Source organism: Schistocerca gregaria, chromosome 9, assembly GCF_023897955.1.
Source record: "Schistocerca gregaria isolate iqSchGreg1 chromosome 9, iqSchGreg1.2, whole genome shotgun sequence".
Taxonomy (NCBI): domain Eukaryota; kingdom Metazoa; phylum Arthropoda; class Insecta; order Orthoptera; family Acrididae; genus Schistocerca; species Schistocerca gregaria.
The window spans coordinates 155,916,303-155,936,501 of NC_064928.1; the positions used below are offsets into that span (position 1 = coordinate 155,916,303).

Consider the following 20,199-nt stretch of genomic DNA (forward strand, 5'->3'; position numbering starts at 1 on the left):
ACCACTGCGGCTGCGGCGGGGTCGGAGCCTCTCCATCGTTTCTAGGTTCCCGGTTAACATACAATACAATACAATACAATGATGGTTTCGAATTTATTTAAATATAATTTTAGTCTTTTCACAACTATATATTCACTGCTCTGTAATAGTCTATAAGTATGATTATTACTGTAAATTAAATTAGTATTTTACGAAAATACCGAGCGTGTTTATGCTTTGTTTCTTTCTTCAAAGCCAAAAATGTGTCAGTCTTGTGAGTTTCCCGGAGTGTCGAGTTATCGAGAGTCCAGTTTTCGGGGTTCTAATGTTGATCACATGTCTCTAAAATGCTTAAAAATCTTTAAAGCTCACTATCTTTCATCTAAAAATCAGAAAATTTCCCAGCGCCCCCGAATATTTTTTATAAGTCGGCGCCCTGGCTAATAGAACTCCAGTATTGACGTTTGATAACTTTTGACCGTAAACGCCAGCAGAACTCAAGATCAGATATAGGTAAGTGTGGCACACCTGTAAACAGTTGAACAAGTTTCGTTGTGACGTTAAACATCTTTGAGTATCAGTTGGTTTTGTTGACGAAGATGTGTTTACATTTTTAATAATATAATTTTACGACAGTGATGTGCAGTAGTTGAACGGACTTAATGTTTGTTGTTAAGTGAGTTCTTAAACAACATTTCCCTAAGAACATTCCATATCGAAATTGCAGGTTACATTTCATATGTGTTTCTAGGGTGCTTTTGACAACTTAGCGTCTCTCTGTATATACATCTAAAGTCTTTTTCGTGTCGTTTGTTTGTTTTTCTGCGGTACCATATGTTTGAAACATTATCATTTTCATAATTAAATTGCGAATATTGTATAAATTCGTCGGCTCACTCTATCTCTTTTGTGCGAAAAATGGATTATTGCTGCGTAACTGTAGTTTACATTTGGGAGTTATATAGAGCACCCAGTAATTGCGATGTCTAATTTTTCCGTAAAAAATCTCACATCGGTTATTGACAAATTCCCGTCTGTTCTCGTTTCTTGCTGCTCGCTACATTCTTAGCGTTTGTAGTAGATAGTTAGGTTCCATGGTAAATATCAGTTTTTATAACCGGAATTTGCTGTTCTTTTTACGCATTGTTTGTGTGAATCGTTTCCTTTTTTTATACGACAGGTTCATATTTTTATTTATTGTTTTTATACGTTTTGTTTATATTGCTAGGGCAGGGATGTCTGTATTCCTTTCCTGTAGTGTCATTGCTAGGGCAGAGATGTCTGTATTCATTTCCTGTAGTGTCAAACACAGGACAAGTCTTGGCGGACAATGAAAAACAAGTCTAAACTATAAACAATCCACAACGATAATATTTATTTATATGTCTTTAAACAAGAATCACCTCTCAATAATAAAGGAACTATCAAGGTAACACAGCACAAATCTGCTATGGTCGCAGGTTCGAATCCTGCCTCGGGCATGGATGTGTGTGATGTCCTGAGGTTAGTTAGGTTTAAGTAGTTCTAAGTTGTAGGGGACTGATAACCACAGATGTTAAGTCCCATAGTGCTCAGAGCCATTTGAACCAACCACAGCACAAATCAACAGCTCAAAATTAAGCTACAACCCACAGAATACATAACATAGTTTATTATAATAGGGCAAGTGGTGACCTAGTGTGGTACATGATTACGGAACTTGCCTGGCATTTGTCTAAGTGATTTAAGAATACCCAAATCAGGATGGCTGGAGAGCAAGTCCATTTTCCGAATAACAGGTCATCCTTGTAACAGCTGCACTGCTTTATTCCACTTGTCTCCATTGCTCAGTGTTCTTTGATTTACACAATTTATTTTAGATAACTTCTAATGTAAAACATAGTTTTGTTCATCATCATGACCGCACACACAAAGGGCATCTGCTGGTGTCCCCTGGATTGTGAAGATGATGCTTTGCCACTTGCATCAACTGCAGTCCATTCACAAAGCTGACTTTTGCCTGCATATATTGAGTTATGCTCCTCAGTCCACCCTAAAATCTGAGTCAGTATGTCTCCATGATGAGTGAGATAATAAATTCGGAAAAATTACAAGTAATTATTGTTGTGGAATTTGCATCTTGACACATGATTTCCTTGAGGAAGCAGTAAACCATGATCGTGTATTGAAATGTGACAGCATGTTGTAGTTATCCTGTTTCTTTACTACCCTCTAGTAATCTAGTTGTGTAGTTCGCATTAGTTATAAAGGAATTTTTAGCTTTATTTTTAAAGAGGTGTATTTTAGTAAATCTTTTCATTTCCTTTGGCAGTTTATTATACAAGGTAGCCTATATATGAAAAGTTCAATGAATAGTCTCAGAAAATGTTAAGGAAACAAGAGTTACAAACAAGATACCTTCCCTTGTCTTCAGAGTAATCACCATTAGCTACAACACACTTCTGACATTGGTTTAAACCTGTCGGAAACTGTCAGCAAACACTTCTTGTGGAATCACTCAGAGCGCTGTGCTAATGCTTTGTTGGATATCTGGATCATTTGCAGATGAGAAAAGATTTGGTGCTACCAATATGACCTGGAGACAAGTGACAGTAAATGGCATGGTGTCTATTATCTTTCTCACCTCCCCCAGAAAGAAATTTATGATGTAACCAGCCCTTGCTGTCGAGAAATGTGATCCACGTTGTCTTAATTTTGGATTTCATCAGCCGACTTGTTTTTTGGGTACAGGGAAGACAGTGAACATCGTGCCTTTGACTGCTGCTTGGTCTGCAGATTGTACTGTTAGCAGCAGGTCACATTTCCTGTAATGATGCAGATGTGCAACAATGCATGACCTCGGTGCTTCAAGCAATTCTACGTGAAGCATTTGCTGATGGCTTACAACATCTTTTCAATCAATGTCACAAGTGTGTGGTAGCTAATGGTGATTACTCTGAAGGCCAGTAAAGGTATTTTGTTTGTAACTCTTGTTTCATTTGTCCTTTGACACCATTCACTGAACTTCTCAGAAGCACCTACAGTTTTATTCCTGGGTATCATGTTCTGTTTTGAGGTTCTGGTTTCTCTTTCGTGGGCATGTGTAAGTCCAAACGGCTCTTGTTCCATGATTATGTATAGAGCTATTACTGAGATATGTAGTGATGTTTTTCCTGAAACGTACCATAGATTGGTAGGTTTATTCACTTGGTGCAGTAAGCATGCCCAATGTTTTAAACAGCTCTTTACAGTTAGCCTGTCTATAACTTCTAGTTATTTACTCTAATGGCCCTTTTCTGCCATTTAAGAACTGCATCCATGTGCTATGCCTTCAGTCCCCAAAAAATAATTTCATAGCCAAGAAACGAGTGCATGTAGACACCACAAAACATCAGCTGTTACGAACTGATTGTAAAATTTTAACATGCTATTGACATCCGTTTTTGCCAATACCTCTGTGTGCTCATTCCATGTTAGCTGATAATCAGTGTTCATCCTTAAAAACTTTGTGTGTGTCTATGCAATAGAGTGGCTTCCCTTCTTTATGCTGAAGTGTTTACTGTTTGGTTTCTTTTTGTTCAACATAAATATATTACATACTGTTGAACTGTAAACATACTTGAAGGTTTCACTTGCTTTCTGTAATGGGAGTTCTGATGTTTTCTCAATGGCTATGATGTAAAAAGGCAAGGGCTCATAGAAATCCTTGGGTAACAGAAGAGATTTTGAATTTAATTGATGAAAGGAGAAAATACAAAAATGCAGTAAATGAAGCAGGCAAAAAGGAATACAAACGTCTCAAATATGAGATCAACAGGAAGTGCAAAATAGCTAAGCAGGGATGGCTGGAAGACAAATGTAAGGATGTAGAGGCGTATAGCACTAGGAGTAGGATAGATACTGCCTACAGGAAAATGAGACCTTTGGAGATAAGAGAACCACTTGTATGAACATCAAGAGCTTAGATGGAAACCCAGTTCTAAGCAAAGATGGGAAAGCAGAAAGGTGGAAGGAGTATATAGAGGGTCTATACAAGGGCGAGGTACTCGAGGACAATATTATGGAAATAGAAGAGGATGTAGATGAAGATGAAATGGGACATATGATACTGTGTGAAGTGTTTGACAGAGCACTGAAAGACCTGAGTCGAAACAAGGCTCCGGGAGTAGACAACATTCCATTAGAACACTGACAGCCTTGGGAGAGCCAGGCCTAACAAAACTCTACCATCTAGTGAGCACAATGTATGAGCCAGGCGAAATTCCTTCAGACTTCAAGAAGGATTCCAATCCCAAAGAAAGCAGGTGTTGACAAATGTGAAAATTACTGAACTATCAGTTTAATAAGCCATGGCTGCAAAATACTAACACAAATTCTTTACAGGGGAAGATCAGTTTGGATTCCGTAGAAATGTTGGAACATGTGAGGCAATACTGACCCTATGACTTATCTTAGAAAATAGATTAAGGAAAGGCAAACCTATGTTTCTAGCATTTTTAGACATAGAGAAAGCTTTTGACAATGTTGACTGGAATACTCTCTTTCAAATTCTGAAGGTGGCAGGGGTAAAATACAGGGAGCGAAAGGCTATTTACAATTTGTACAGAAATCAGATGGCAGTTATAAGAGTCGAGGGACATGAAAGGGAAGCAGTGGTTGGGAAGGGAGTGAGACAGGGTTGTGGCTTCTCCCCGATGTTATTCAATCTGTATATTAAGCAAGCTGTAAAGGAAACAAAAGAAAAATTCAGAGTAGGTATTAAAATCCATGGCAAAAAAATAAAAACTTTGAGGTTCACCAATGATATTGTAATTCTGCCAGAGACAGCAAAGGATCTGGAAGAGCAGTTGAACGGAATGGACAGTATATTGAAAGGAGGATATAAGATGAACATCAACAAAAACAAAATGAGGATAATGGAATGTAGTTGAATTAAATCGGGTGATGCTGCAGGAATTAGATTAGGAAATGAAACGTTTGAAGTAGTAAATGAGTTTTGCTATTCTGGGGGCAAAATAACTGATTATAGTCGAAGTAGAGAGGATATAAAATGTAAACTGGCAATGGCAAGGAAAGCGTTTCTGAAGAAGAGAAATTTGTTAACATTGAGTATAGACTTAAGTGTCAGGAAGTCCTTTCTGAAAGTATTTCTACAGAGTGTAGCCATGTATGGAAGTGAAACGTGGGCGATAAATAGTTTAGACAAGAAGAGAATAGAAGCTTTCGAAATGTGGAGCTACAGAGGAATGCTGAAGATTAGGTGGGTAGACCACACAACTAATGAGGAAGTATTGAATAGAATTGGGGAGAAGAGAAATTTGTGGCACAACTTGACAAGAAGAAGGGATCGGTTGGTAGGGCATATTCTGAGGCAGCAAGGGATCACCAATTTGGTATTGGAGGGCAGTGTGGAGGGTAAAAATTGTAGAGTGAGACCAAGAGATGAATACACTAAGCAGATTCAGAAGGATATAGGTTGCAGTAGGTACTGGGAGATGAAGAAGCTTGCACAGGATAGAGTAGCATGGAGAGCTGCATCAAACCAGTCTCTGGACTGAAAACCACAACAACAACAACAACATGATGTTGCTGTCTTCAGAAAATAACTTTTTCTTGTTCTGTTGAAAGTCAGTGTTAAATATTAAGAACAGAATTCGACCCAATACTCTACCGTGAACAATCCTTACATTAGTGACATTAATTCAGGACACTTTGTAGACATGAACTGAATACTGCATTCGGGAGTTTATTTTAATTGAAATATACACTATAATTCAGTACAAATTTTCAGAAAACATGCCCTTATGTCCATTAATAGAGAATTAAAGATCAAATATAAAAATTAAAAAAAAAAAATCAAACAGAATGCAGCCCAACAGCTTCAGAAATTTACAAATTACTTGACACAAAACTTATTGCAATATTTTGTAGTATTTTGTGGTATATGTTTCTGTTTTAATCACTGCCTTGACTGTTTGTGCCATTGAGTCCACCTGATGTTAAAGGTCTTCTGGTTTGATCACTCTGAACCACGAACTTATGATGGCCTCTAGGGTCTGCATCTCGTCATCTAGTGGCTAGCATTCCTACTTCTGTATTATGGGGTCCTGGGTTTGGTTCCTGGCAGGGTTGGGGATTTTCTCTGCCTGGGGACTGGGTGTTGTGTTGTCCTCATCATTCAATCCTCATTCATGATGGTGGCAAGATTGGATTGTGTACATATTAGGAATGCGTAAGAGTGCTAATGGCCGCACTGTTGAGCACCCCACAAACCGAAACATCATTGTCATCATGGGCTGTAGGAGCTCCCTCATGTTACTGGACTTCTGTTGGGAAACAATGATTTTGTGAAACTACACGTTCTCAATTGGATTGAGGTTGGGACTGTTGCCAGGCCAAGACAGCACACTAATTTTATAGTCGCTGAACTATTACATATTGATTTTCGTGGTATGACATGATGCATTGCCTTGCTGAAAGATCCATTGGTGATTTTTACCTTCAAACAAATTGCATATAGAGGGAAGCAATTTCAATGCAAAGACTTCGTCATGGTACTTTTTTGTGGTAATGTTGCCCAGTAACACTGCCAGATGTCTCATGCCATGACTTGCCACGCAGTCCTATACCATACCATCATTATGGCAGTGATGCACTGAGATAGTAAGCCTTCGCCTGGCCTACAATGTACAAAATGAACTTTCTCTCTTCCAAAAATGTTGATCTTAGTGCCTTCACTCCAAATGAATCTAGCGCAGTTTGCTTGCACCCATCCCCCGTGTGTTAACACACATTGCACACGTTTCTGCCTCTGCATTTCATTCAGATAAGGCTTCTTCCTTGGAGTCTTTGCTTACAAACCATTTTCACAAAGTTTCTGTCAGATGATTGCATCAGAAACTTCAGCCCCTGATGTCTTCAAAAATCCCTTTGTCTTTTGTGGTTGTCAATGACCTTCCTGAGTAAGTCAGCAGATTCTACAAGAGTCTTGATTAGTCAATATTGATTTTCATGGGATGCAGTTTTGATTGAACCACTTTCTTCATACCAGTTGCAAACTTTCCTCTCACCCAATTTTTTTAGCGCCTCCACCCAACCTTTTTGCCATTTCTGCATATGTATAATCTTCTTCACACAGTGTTAGTGCCTTACTCTGCTTAGTTCGTGACAATTCAAAACATATCAGTAGAGGAGACATCATTTTCAGTTTGTAATCCATCTCAACTTAGCTCACATTAAAGAAACCTGGCACTTCAACGACAGCAATCTATTGCTACTACCGGAGTTACAACAATTATCACAATAAAGCAATAACATGCTTCCATTGATTGATATGTTGGAACAAAACACATTGCAAATATCTGCACAAGCAGATGAAACAGTGAAGTTTTATAATTGTTATCATCCACGTCTATTTATTCACTTAAGTATAACATCACATTCTCTAAAAATGATAAATACTGTGGGGGACACGCCACAAACAAAAAGAAAAGAAAAAGTGTTAATTTAGTATGCCAAAATGCACTTACATCTTGTGATGTTAAAATGAATGAACATTTCAACAAAATGCACAGAATTAATACCTCTGCTGTATGTTTATGTGTTTCTTGTCTGACAGTTGTTTTACTATCAGCAGATGTGTGAACTATCTTCACCTTTTTCACCCTGTTTTCCAGCTAACACTGGAGCCACTCATTCACTGTTTCTCTTATACCTAGCACTTCTAATTTGTTTAGTAGTATTTTATGATCTAAAGCCTTGGTTGAGTCTAAGAATAAGTGTGTAACGCAATCATCCGTGTCAGGAGCTTTAGGAACCACTTTTGTAACTCTGTAATGGCAGGTATTGTATTTCTCCCACTTTGGAAACTAAACTTCATTAAAATGATTGTAATTATTCATGTAACTTAGTCTCTCTTCCATGAGTGATTAGTTATTTTTGAGAATCAAAATGCAGTCAAACTGGTTTGTAGATTTCTATGCTTTCCACATTACCTTTTTTTAATAAGGGTGCTTTGGGTTGACTGGGATAATACCTGAACTAAAGGACTCATTTGTTATGTTTGTTAATAGAGCTTGTATCCTACTTATGCATGCCTGCAAAAGAGAGACAGGAAGTTTAACTGTGCCTGATGACTTCTTACTTTTTAATTGCTTTTTATTGTCTTTCTGACATCAAGCTTTGTTGTGGGAACATAGTAAGTCACTGTGGGTGCTACACGTGTTTTAGGAAGATTTTGCTGTAGCTTTTCCACAGTACCAGAGAAATAATAATTTACAAAATTTGGTTATTCGTGAATGCTTTCTATTATTCTACCCTCATCTTTGATTTAATTAGATAGACACACATATAAAAATAAGGTTTTTTTCATGTGCAAGCTTTCAGAGCCAGTGGCTCCTTCTTATGACAGAAGGGTTGAACAGGAAGGACTGAGAGGTTTAGGAAAAGCGGTAGATTTGAGAAAGTCACCCAGAATCCCAGGTCAGGGGAGATTTACCAGACAGGATGAGAAGGAAAGGGAATTAGTGGCTGGAAAGTGAGTGAGACAGGTTTGTAGCCTATATCTGATGTTATTCAATCTGTACCTTGAGCAAGTAGCAAGGAAGCCAAAGAGAAATTTGGAGATGAAATTAAAGTTCAGTGAGGAGAAATAAATACTTTGAGGTTTTCTGTTGATGTTGTTGTGTCAGAGACAGCAAAGGAGTTGTGAGACCAGGTAAACAAATGTTTTGGGAAAAAAAAGAATCTTTAACATAAACATCAACAAAAGTAAAACAATATTAATGGAATGTAATCAAAGTAAATCAGCTGATACAGAAGGAACTAGGGTAGGAAATGAGACAATAAAAGCAATTATGGAGATTTGTTATTTAAGCAGCAAAATAACTGATGATGACTGGAGGTGAGTGGATATAAAATGCCAATTGGCTGCAGTGTGAAAAACATCTTTGAAAAAGAGGAATTTATTAACATCTAATATAAATTAAAGTTTAGGAAGTATTTTCGGAAGGTATTTCTGTGGGGTGTGGGATTTTATGGAAATGAAACAAGAACTTTAGAAATGTGACACTACAGAAGAATGCTGAAGATCAGATGGTTAGATGGAGTAAGTAATGAGGAGGTACTGAATCATATTGGAGAAAATAGAAATTTACAGCACAACTTTACTGGAAGAGGGATCAGTTGAAAGGACACATCTGGAAGTATCAAGGAATTATCAGTTTGTTAATGGAGGAAGTGTGGGGGCTAAAAATTATTGAGGGAGACCAGTGGATGAACACAGTAAGCAGATTCAAGTGGATGTAGGTTGCAGTAGTTATTTGTGAATGGAGATATTTGTACGGGATGGAGTAATCTGGAGAGCTGCATCAAACCACTCTTTGGACCGAAGACATCATCATCATCATCATCATCCTGTATATGTAATGTCCTTCATTTCAGACATGTCCAAATCAGCACACACCATTTTGATCCTGCAGCAACTATGAATCAAGACACAAAGGACTGCAGTGTGCATTGATTTATACCAATGGGTTAGGTTGAAAATTTTTTGCCAGACCGGGATTCGTACTCAGGTCTCCTGCTTACCAGGTAGTTGTGCTGACCACTGTGCCATCAGGACGTAGTGGTCACCACAACTGCACTGACTACCCTAGCACATCTCACATCGGACCCAAATTCTCAACTTTCAGTCCTGCAGCCACTAAACAATCAAAGACATTAACAAATTTGTGCTTGGTCTGGCACAGATTTTCAACATGCTCCATTGATATAAATCAATGCCCACTGGCAGCCATGGCTTTAATTCCTTTGTGTCTGTTCTTATTGCCGTCATCCGTCGTTTGTTTGATGAGGCTCGTATATCCTCTGTGCTAGTGATGTCATCAGCCTGTTATTGATGTACAGCATTGTTTACTGACTCTCATTACATATAAGGTAGCTTGTAATTGGTATTAGCAGTTCACGATATAATTCTTGTTGGCAGTTGGCACATTAATGCCTTTTACTTTTACATGGTAGCCTTGTGATTTTCTGAAACATCACTCCACACAGCCGTCAGATGTCCAGCATGGACAGCCACCACCACGGCCCGATGCAGGCGGTGCAGCAGTCACAGGGCGGGGCGGGCAGCCTGGCAACACAGGCGCAGCTCCAGCAGCAGCAACAGGCGCAGCAGCAGCAGCAGGCACAGCTGCCATGGGAGGCGCGCCGCCGTGCCTTGCACGCCGCCGTCTGCTGCCTGCTGGCAGAGCTCGGCACTGAGGCTGCCGACCGTGCCGCCCTCGAGACCCTCGTCGAGGCTGTTCAGTCATTCGTCTGGGAGGTCGGCAACAGCAGTCGGGCGTATTGCGAGCTAGCCGGCCGCACACAACCACTGCTGGGCGACGTAGTGGTGGCACTCGTCAACATAGGCTTCCCACTCGAGGGCCTTGAGGCGCATGCCCGCCGTCCCGGTCGGTCCGTTCTGTCGCCGCCCACACATGCCTCACAGCATAAGGTAGCTGTCTTGATGTGTAAATCTACATTTACCTCCAGCTCCGTATCCACATGCATACTCTGGATATCACATTAAAATATATGGCAGAAAATATTTCCATTGTACCACTTATACGTTGAGATCAAAAAGTAATGCAAATTTTTGTTTTTCATAAAGAATCTTTACTTATTCATCAGTATCAAGTTTATCCCCTTCAAAGTAATCCCCTGCAGATATAATAACACTTGTGCCAGCACTTTTCCCAATCGTAGAAGTACTTCTGTAACTCACTTTTTGTTATGGTGTTCAGCTCCTTCAGTGATTCTGTTTTTATCTTGTAATGGTGGCCAAACGAAATCCTTTCATTGTTCTCTTCAGTTTCACGAATAGAAAGAAGTTGCAGGGGGCTATGTCCAGCAAATACGGTGGCTGAGGCAACACAACAGTTTTGTTTTTTGCCAAAAAACCGTGAACCGTGAACCAGCATTGAGGTGCGATGGAATTCCCACAAGTGGTTTTGCCACAGTTCTGATCATTTTGTTCAGATTGCTTCATGCAAATGCTGCATAACTTCCTAGTAGTATTCCTTATTGACTGTACAACCATTAGGTAGGAACCTATTATGCACTATCCCATTGTAATAAAAGAAAACATTGAGAATAACTGCCACATGTGTTCAAACTTGTCAATTTTTTGTTTAATTTGGGCTCTTTGGGCAGTTTCCATTGGGATGATTGGGCCTTGGTTTCAAAATCATATCCATATACCAATGCTTTGTCGCTGATTATAACCTCCTGTATAAGTTCTGGATCATTGATGATTTCATTCAGCAGTACCTGAGCGATGTTTGCATGATGTCTGTCAATTTTGGTCAAAATCCAACAGTTTTGCAACAAATGTTGCTGCTACATGTTTCATGCCCAAAACATCTGAAAAAAATTGCTTGGAATGAGCCAAGGGATATTCCAACATCATCAGCAACCTCTATGATGATCTGGCGATTTTACAGAACCATTTTCATCACTTTTTCCACATTGTCATAAGCAATTGATGTGCTAGGATGTCCAGGACTGACATTGCCTTCAACATTTTCTTGACCCTCTGTGCAGTGTTTATACTGCTCGTAAACTCTTGTCTTACTCATGGTAGATTTGCCAAAAGCTGCAGTCAACATTTCAAATGTGGTGCTGCACTTTATTCCATTTTTCAAGTAAAATTTTATGTGAATTCTTTGATGCCTCTTTTTTGAAAGCAAGAATTCTCTGAACACTCGAAAACATGTATAATCTTTTCAACTGTCAACAATACACTAAATACCGGTAGTCCAAACAGCTGAAAATGCATACATACATGAGGAACATCCACACCAACAAAATAAAAAAAAAGTTTTTGAAATCAGATGTAAAAGCCCGCAAAATTAAAAAAATTGTCATTAGTTCTTGATCTCACCTCTTATGTGGTTATGGTATATTCCTAGATTTATCACTTAGAGTTGGTTCTTGAAACTTTGTTTAGCAACATTGAATGGTCCCAAGGCTGTGGTGCGAATGGATGGAGAACCCAGTAAATGGTTTAGTTTTAGTATAGCAGTCAGGGTTCCCTCTCCACAATGCCTTTTAATCTGACTCTTGAAACAGCATTCAGAAGCTTCAAATAGCTGGTGACATAGACACAAAGTCAACCCAGATATGTGTATATGCTACTTATGTAGCGTTATTAATAGAAGAAGAGTTTCACTAGAGAAAACAGTAGGTGAGCTGAAAGAAGCCACCCTACCTAGAGACCTTGCCTTGGTAAACTATCAGCAGCTGGTTTCAATTGTGAACTTGCTCATAACTTTGACTATCTGGGACCTGATATTAATAGGACAAATCCCATGGCAACAGAAATAAAACAGTTCATCCTAAATGGTAATAGATGCTTCCACACATTTAAGAAATTGTTGACCTTAGGTTATTAAATAGGCAACTGAAACTTCAAATTTATAAAATCATGATCAGGCCAGTTGTAACCTACAGATGTGAAACATGGACACTAACAAGTGCTGATGAGCAGCAGCTCAGGATATGTAGACACATCATTCTGCAAAAGATGGGGCATTTCAGAAAAACAATGGTCTCTGGAGATCTAGAACAAACACAGAGCTGGATCACCTCATACAAGGAGCTGTCATTGTAAGAACAATAAGAAGTATGGGAATAGCCTGGCTTGGACATGTCCTTGGGATGGATACTTCACAAACAATTAAAAAGGTTTTTGAATGTAGGCCAGCTGGAAAAAGACAGATAACAAGCCACAAAAGTGTGAATGGACAATGTGGAAGAAGATGTAAAATCTCTCAGAGGACAGCAGAGAACTGTGCTGGAGAGGATAAAATGGAAGAAACTTGTTGAAAAGACTAAGACCTTTGCAAGGTTGTAATGCCATGAGAAGGTGTAGTTTTGAACATCATTCAGAGATCCAATAAAGAAAGAAGAGCAAGGGGCTTAATGGTATGAAGGTGATTGTAATGTGATATGTAGTAAGCTGACATTATTTGTATTTTTTATGTCACATTGGAGTCTACTTTGTTCTATTGTACCACTTTCTGCTTTGTTATTAGATGTTGGATTTGAGGTTGATCTGTAACAAAAATCGTTGTAATAAATATACAAGGTAGTGCAGACATAATCTCTCTTCACAAGAAATGCTGGTATGGTTCCTGTGGAAATGACGCAGCTGATTTTCTTCCCTATCCTTGCCCATATTGCCCTTGTGCCTCATCCATGATGGTTGGTCATTAATTGGACATTACACTCCCAGCTACTGTCCTTACTTCCATCCTTAAAGCAGTAGTACCTTTTTGATCTCAATAGTCAGTAAAGTATTTTTTATTCTCTGCTCTTTGGGGTAAAAAGTGAAGAAAAAAGGTTTGAGGGCATCAGGGGCCACCTCCAGTGTCTTAGCTGTGATGGTGAAATGATCTGTAGTTCAGTTTAGCTTTGCTATTTGCATGTTCTGTGGATCCTTTCTCTCTCTCTCTCTCTCTCTCTCTCTCTCTCTCTCTCTCTCTGTCTCTCTCTCTCTCTCTCTCTCTCACACACACACACACACACACACACACACCATATTATTACACATTCACAATTTATTCAGTGGAGTAGAAGTAGCTGTCAAGCAGATATGACTCCAGTTTGTGTTTGAAATTAATTATATTACTGCTACTACTAATATTCCTTGGCACTACAGCGCTTGTAGGGCCTTGGCCTCCTGGACAATCTCCGCCCACTCTTCTCTGCTGGCTGCCTTGGATCTCCATGTTCTAACTCTCAAGTCCTGCACCATGTTGTCTAGCCATTTGGTCCTTGGTCTGCCCCTTATATGATGTCCACTGGGCTTTCCTTTGAAAACTTTCTTGACTCTGCTCTTCTCCACCATTCTTTCTACATGTCCCAACCGATGTAGTCTATTACTCTTTCATCCCTGCGGGCCCAGGGGTGAGAATAGGCCTGAGGTATTTCTGCCTATCGTAAGAGGTGACTAAAAGAAGTCTCACACATTTTGGCTTTTATGTGATGGCCCCCTGTACGGTTTGACCTACATTTTTCAAAATTTTTGTGAAGAGCAAGCCAGTTGGGGAAGGGCACTTTACAGGGTGCACCGTGTCCATCATGCACTGAGACCTATCGCATCCTTCATTGACGTGGATCTGCACTTCTGCTCATTCTCCAACTGTTGTGTGAGGTCACCCTCCTGGGTGCATATTTTTCCATCAGCTGTGCAGTATCATTTTCTACACTGACGATGATAACAGACTTGTTTGGTTGGCTGCACCTGATATCCAGCATGGTATCCACTCCGTTGTGGTGGAGCTGCCATGTACCCTGTTGGTTGTATCCTTCTGACCATACAGGGATTGCTCTGCTAATGCCTGCACTGTTAACTCCCCATGTATGCCGAGGATTAGATGTCCGTCTTCCTGGGGGCATCGGGACTCCCGGCAATGACCATCTTGCCAGGTTGCTGCAGCTGGGTGGTGGACACGTGATGAAGTGTAGTACATCATCTCTTGCTGGTGGTAAAACACCAGCAGTCTCTAAGCGTTTACAATTCAACACACAGAAGTTCTACCCAAAATCATCCCCCCCCCCCTCCCTGGCAACACCATGGGAGGAATGTCAGGCTAAGGATGGCAGCGGCTCTTATTTACCCCTGTACCTTGTATGTTCAAGAGTTGATGGGGAATCTTTCATGACGATGAAGTCTCATTCTTCTGTTGAGCATTTAGGGGACGAGTTTGGGGAGGTGGGGGGCTAGTCCAAAATGAGATCTGGATCATTCTTGATCAAAACAGCGTCCTCTGCCCAGTCACGGGTGTTACTTGTTTGTGACAAGCTGGGGAATGTTTCTGTAACCATCACGCCCCATAAGAGCTTAAATATGGTCCAGAGTATCATATTCCACAGGGACTTTCTTTTGCAATCTGATGATGAGCTGCATGCCAATTTAGAGCAGCGAGGTGTACATTTCATTCAGCGTGTCTGTCGGGGTCCAAGGGATAATCAGGATGCCACCAATGCCTTCATCTTGGCCTTCGATGGTGACACATTACCCAAGAAGGTCAAGGTGATGGTCTACCAGTGTGATGTAAAGCCATATATATCCCTCCCCCCGATGCAGTGCTTTAAGTGCCATATGTCTTCTCGCTGTACTTCCAGCGTCACATGTCGAGATTGCGAATGCCGATCACATCCCAATACTCCATGTGCCCCGCCTCCCAACTGTGTCAACTGCCTTGCTCGCCTCACTGCAGGATTCTCCAGAAAGAAAGGAAAACCATGGAGTACAATACCCTGGACTGACTGACTTACACTGAGGTTAAGAGGAAATTCGAATGCCTGCATCCTGTACATACGACATCATCTTATGCCGCCACTACAGCAGTTCTAGCCCCATCAGCTCTGCCAACCCCAGTCACCTCTCAGTGCCAGAAGACTACACCTGCTGCCTTGATGGTGGGGGTCACTTCCATCCCTGTTGCTGCTGCACAACCTACTTTGGGAGCAACACTCCCCCCCCCCCCAACAATCGGAGATATCAGTCCCCACTTCTGAGGCAGAGAAGCGGTAAGTCTTCTTTCACTCCCTTCCCAGGTTTCTGTTAGTGGGAAAGATGACGCCCGCCAGTGGCTGAAGAGCCCAAAAGCAGCTGGTCGTAGGGCTTCACGCCCATCCTCAGTCCCTGAGACTGAATCAGTGAAGTGCTTCCAGCCAGGGAAACCCAAGGAGCAGCTAGAGAAATCCAAAAAGAAGATCCCCAAGACCAAGGGAATTGTGGTGGCACTCACGTCTGCAGATTAGGTGGAGATTCTGGTGTCCACTTAGGACCTAGATCTCGCCGGACCCTCAGACACAATGGATATAGATTGCTCAGGCAAAAAGTTAGTGGAGCAGGTGACCCTGATGTGTTAACTACCTCGTTGAATGTTCCATGTCTTTCCCTGTCTTATGACGACGTCATTCTTCAGTGGAATTGTGGCGGTTTTTTCCACTGCCTGTCAGAGCTGTGGCAACTGTGAAGCTTTTCACCTGCTTTCTGCATTGTCCTCCAGGAAACCTGGTTCCTGGCAATGCGGACCCCTGCCCTCTGAGGCTATAAGGGATACTACAGGAAACATAGTGACTATAATCGAGTGTCAGGTGAAATTTGCGTTATGTCCTAAACTCAGTCTATAGTGAACCTGTGCTTCTTCAAACCCCTCTCGAAGCTGTGGCTGCCAGAATAAGGACGACACAGGAAATAACTGTCTGCAATGTATATTTTCCTCCAGATGGTGCAGTATCCCTGAATGTATTAACTGCACTGATTGATCAACTCCCTAAACGTTCCCTACTTTTGGGAGATTTTAATGCCCATAGCCCCTCGTGGGGTGGCACGGTGCTTACTGGCCGAGACACAGATGTTGAAACTTTTTTGTCTCAGTTTGACCTCTGCCTGTTAATACTGGGGCCGCCACACATTTCTGTGTGCCTCATGGTAGTTACTCGGCCATTGATTTATCAATCTGCAGCCCATAAGTTCTCCCATCTATCCACTGGAGAGCACATGATGACATGCGGTAGTGGCCACTTCTACATCTTCCTGTCACTGCCCCGGTATCAGGCCCATTGATGCTTGCACAGATGGGTTTTAAACGAGGCGAACTGGGAAACTTTCACTTCTGCTGTCACCGTTGAATCTCCCTCACATGGGAACATCGATATCTTGGTTGCAGAGGTGGCTACAACAATCGTTTCTGTGCAGAAAACACAATCCCAGGGCCTTTAAGGTGCCCCTTGCGAAATGCAGTCCCTTGGTGGTCGCTGGAACTTACTGAGGTAATTAAAGTGTGTTGGCGAGCTCTACAGCACCTTATAGCCTTTAAACGGCTCTGTGCCCGTGTTCGCCATCTTATCAAACGGCGGAAGTAGGAGTGTTGGGAGAGATATGTCTCGACCATTGGGTGCCATACGTCACCTTCCCAAGTCTGGACAAATATCGAATGTGTCTTTGGGTACCAGACCCCAACAGGTCCCCCCCTGTGGGTTCGGGGGTAAGAATAGGCCCACGGTATTCCTGCCTGTCGTAAGAGGCGACTAAAAGGAGTCTCAAACGTTTCGGCCTTATGTGATGGTCCCCTACCGGGTTTGACCTCCATCTTCTAAATTCTTCCGAAGAGCGAGCTGATTGGGGAAGGGCGCCTTACCAGGTGCAATGTGTCCATCGCTCATTACCATCTCTAGCTTGGTTGGTCGTCGTTGCATAGCTGTCCCGCCCACTCACCATCTCTAGGGCGTGGCTTTGTTCTTGGGTGCGGTTTTTGCAGTCTGCTCTGCTGTGTCGCTTTATGCGCCAACGACGATCATGGGCTACATTTCACCTGAAATCCAGCACGGTAGCCAGTCCGTTGTGGTGGGGCCGCCATGTACCCTGTCGGTTGTAGCCCCCTGACAACACAGGGATCGCTCTACTGATGCCTGCGCCGTTAACTCCCCACGTATGCCAAGGAGTAGATGCCTGTCTCCTTGGGGCATCGGGACTCCCGGCAATGGCCATCCCGCCAGGTGGTCGTTGCTGAGGCTGGGTGGCGCCCGTGGGGAGGGCCCTTGGTCGGAGTAGGTGGCATCAGGGCGGATGACCCGCGATGAAGCGTGGTACATCATCTCTTGCTGGCGGCCAGCCGCCAGCAGTCTCTAAGCGTTCTCGGCCTCAATACAACGCTCAGGCATATGATCCACAATCGTTCCCCTCCCTGGCCACACCATGGGAGGAACGAAAGGCTACGGTTGGCAGCGAACCTTATTCACCTCGCTATTTAGTCTGTACACGGGTCGATGGGGAATCGTTTATGGCGACCAAGCCTCAGTTTTTTGTCGAGCACTTGGAGGACAAGTTTGGGGAGGTGGAGGGCTTGTCCAAAATGCGCTCTGGGGCAGTATTGATCAAAACGGCATCCTCTGCACAGTCACGGCGGTTACTCGCTTGTGACAAGTTGGGGGATGTTTCCGTCACGATCACACCCCATAAGAGTCTCAACATGGTCCAGGGCATTATATTCCATAGGGACCTACTCTTGCAGTCAGACGACGAGCTACGCGCCAATTTAGAACGGCGGGGTGTTCACTTCGTCCGGCGCGTCCATCGGGGTCCGAGGGATAATCAGGTAGCCACCGGTGCCTTCATCTTGGCCTTCGAGGGTGACGTCCTACCCGAAAAGGTCAAGGTGATGGTCTACCGATGTGATGTGAAGCCCTATATCCCTCCCCCGATGAGGTGTTTCAAATGCTGGAAGTTCGGCCACATGTCATCTCGGTGTACTTCCAGCATGACATGCAGAGATTGTGGACGCCCTTCACATCCTAATACTGCATGTGCGCCGCCTCCCATCTGTGTGAACTGCGGCGAACACCATTCCCCTTGCTCGCCAGACTGCAAGGTGCTACTGAAAGAACGAAGGATCATGGAATATAAGGCCCTGGACCGCATGACCTATACTGAGGCTAAGCGGAAATACGAGAGGCTACATCCTGTGGCTCTGACCAGCTCCTATGCCACCGCTGCCAAAACAGTAGTTTTGTCATCTGCTGCACCGATTCCACTGAACACTCTGAGCCGGAATACTACACCTGCCCCCTTGATGGTGGGGGGCACTTCCCCATCTGTTGCTCCTGCACCACCTACCTCAGGAGCAACGACCCCCCAACCATCGGGGACACAAGTCCCCACCTCTAAGCCGGAGAAGTGTCCGACTTCTTCGGCGACTCTCTCTCGCAAGGGATCCCTCGGGTCCCTCCCTTCCCAGGTTTCCACCTCTGGGAAGGGTGACGTCAGCCAATGGCTGAAAAGCAGGCCAGCGGCTGGTCGCAGGGCTTCCCGCTCCTCCTCCGTCCCGGAGACTGACTCGGTGGAGCCCTCCCAGCCAGTAAAGCCCAAGGAGCAGAGAGAGAAGACGAAGAAGAAGAAGGCCTCTAAGGCCAAGGAACGCGCGGTGGAATCCACCCCACCGCTCCATACAGGCTCTGCGTCTGAGGATGAGGTGGAGATCCTGGCGTCCGCTGAGGACCTGGATCTCGCCATACCCTCAGACGCCAAGGACGCCGATTGTACTGGTCCTCGATCGGTGACAGCAGGTGACCCAGTGACGTGATCTGCCTCCTCAGTCCCTTCACGCCTATTTCGCCCATGGACAAAGTGATTCTCCAGTGGAACTGCAGCGGTTTTTTCCACCACCTTGCTGAGCTCCGCCAACTCGTCAGCAGTCACCCTTTCTTCTGCATTGCCCTCCAGGAAACGTGGTTTCCGGCAATGCGGACCCCTGCCCTACGAGGGTATCGGGGTTATTATAAGAACCGGGCAGCTTATGAGAGGGTGTCTGGTGGAGTCTGCGTCTACGTCCTTAACTCTATCTACAGCGAGTGTGTGCCTCTTCATACACCCTTAGATGCTGTCGCTGTAAGGATGTGGACGCCTCAGCCTATTACTGTCTGCAGTTTGTACCTTCCGCTGGATGGTGATGTCTCTCGTCATGTGTTGGCTGCATTGATAGGACAACTGCCGCCTCCCTTTGTGTTGCTGGGCGACTTTAACGCCCATAACCCCTTGTGGGGTAGCGCCGCGATTACTGGCCGGGGCAGAGATGTCGAGACTCTTCTGTCACAGCTTGACCTCTGCCTTTTAAACACGGGAGAGGCGACCCACTTTAGTGCGGTCCATGGCTCGTTTTCGGCCATTGACCTTTCTATTTGCAGCCCCGGACTTTCACCATCCATCCACTGGAGGGTCCATGACGACTTATGTGGTAGTGACCATTTCCCCATCTTTCTGTCACTGCCACAGCGTCACTCTTCTGAACGCCCCTCCAGATGGGCTCTGAATAAGGCTGATTGGGACTTATTTACATCTGTCGCAGTGATCGCACCTCCTTCCACTGATCCGATTGATGCGGTGGTTCAGTCGGTCACCACCAGCATCGTTTCTGCGGCGGCATCTGCGATTCCCTGTACATCCGGGTCACCTCGGCGGAGGACTGTGCCGTGGTGGGCGCCCGAGATCGCAGAGGCGATTCGAGATCGCCGTCGGGCTCTTCAGCGCCATAAGCGGCACCAGTCGTTGGAGACCCTCATTGCTTTTAAACAGTTCCGCGCCCGAGCCCGACGCCTTATTCGCCAACGGAAGCAGGAGTGCTGGGAATGTTATGTTTCCACCATTGGCGTCCGTACCTCTGCATCGCAGGTTTGGGCCAAGAT

The 20,199-nt window shown here is 43.5% G+C and overlaps 1 protein-coding gene across 1 annotated transcript in view; it reads left to right on the top strand.

The window, feature by feature from the left end:
* The first annotated feature begins 531 nt into the window (after positions 1-531).
* Positions 532-20,199, top strand: part of LOC126292279 (transcription initiation factor TFIID subunit 8-like) — a 46,339-nt gene continuing 26,671 nt past the window's right edge. Inside the window, exons 1-2 of the mRNA XM_049986186.1 lie at positions 532-655; positions 10,012-10,456. Coding sequence (XP_049842143.1) covers positions 642-655; positions 10,012-10,456 — 459 coding nt within the window. The 5' untranslated portion in view covers positions 532-641. The remainder of the gene's footprint in view (positions 656-10,011; positions 10,457-20,199) is intronic.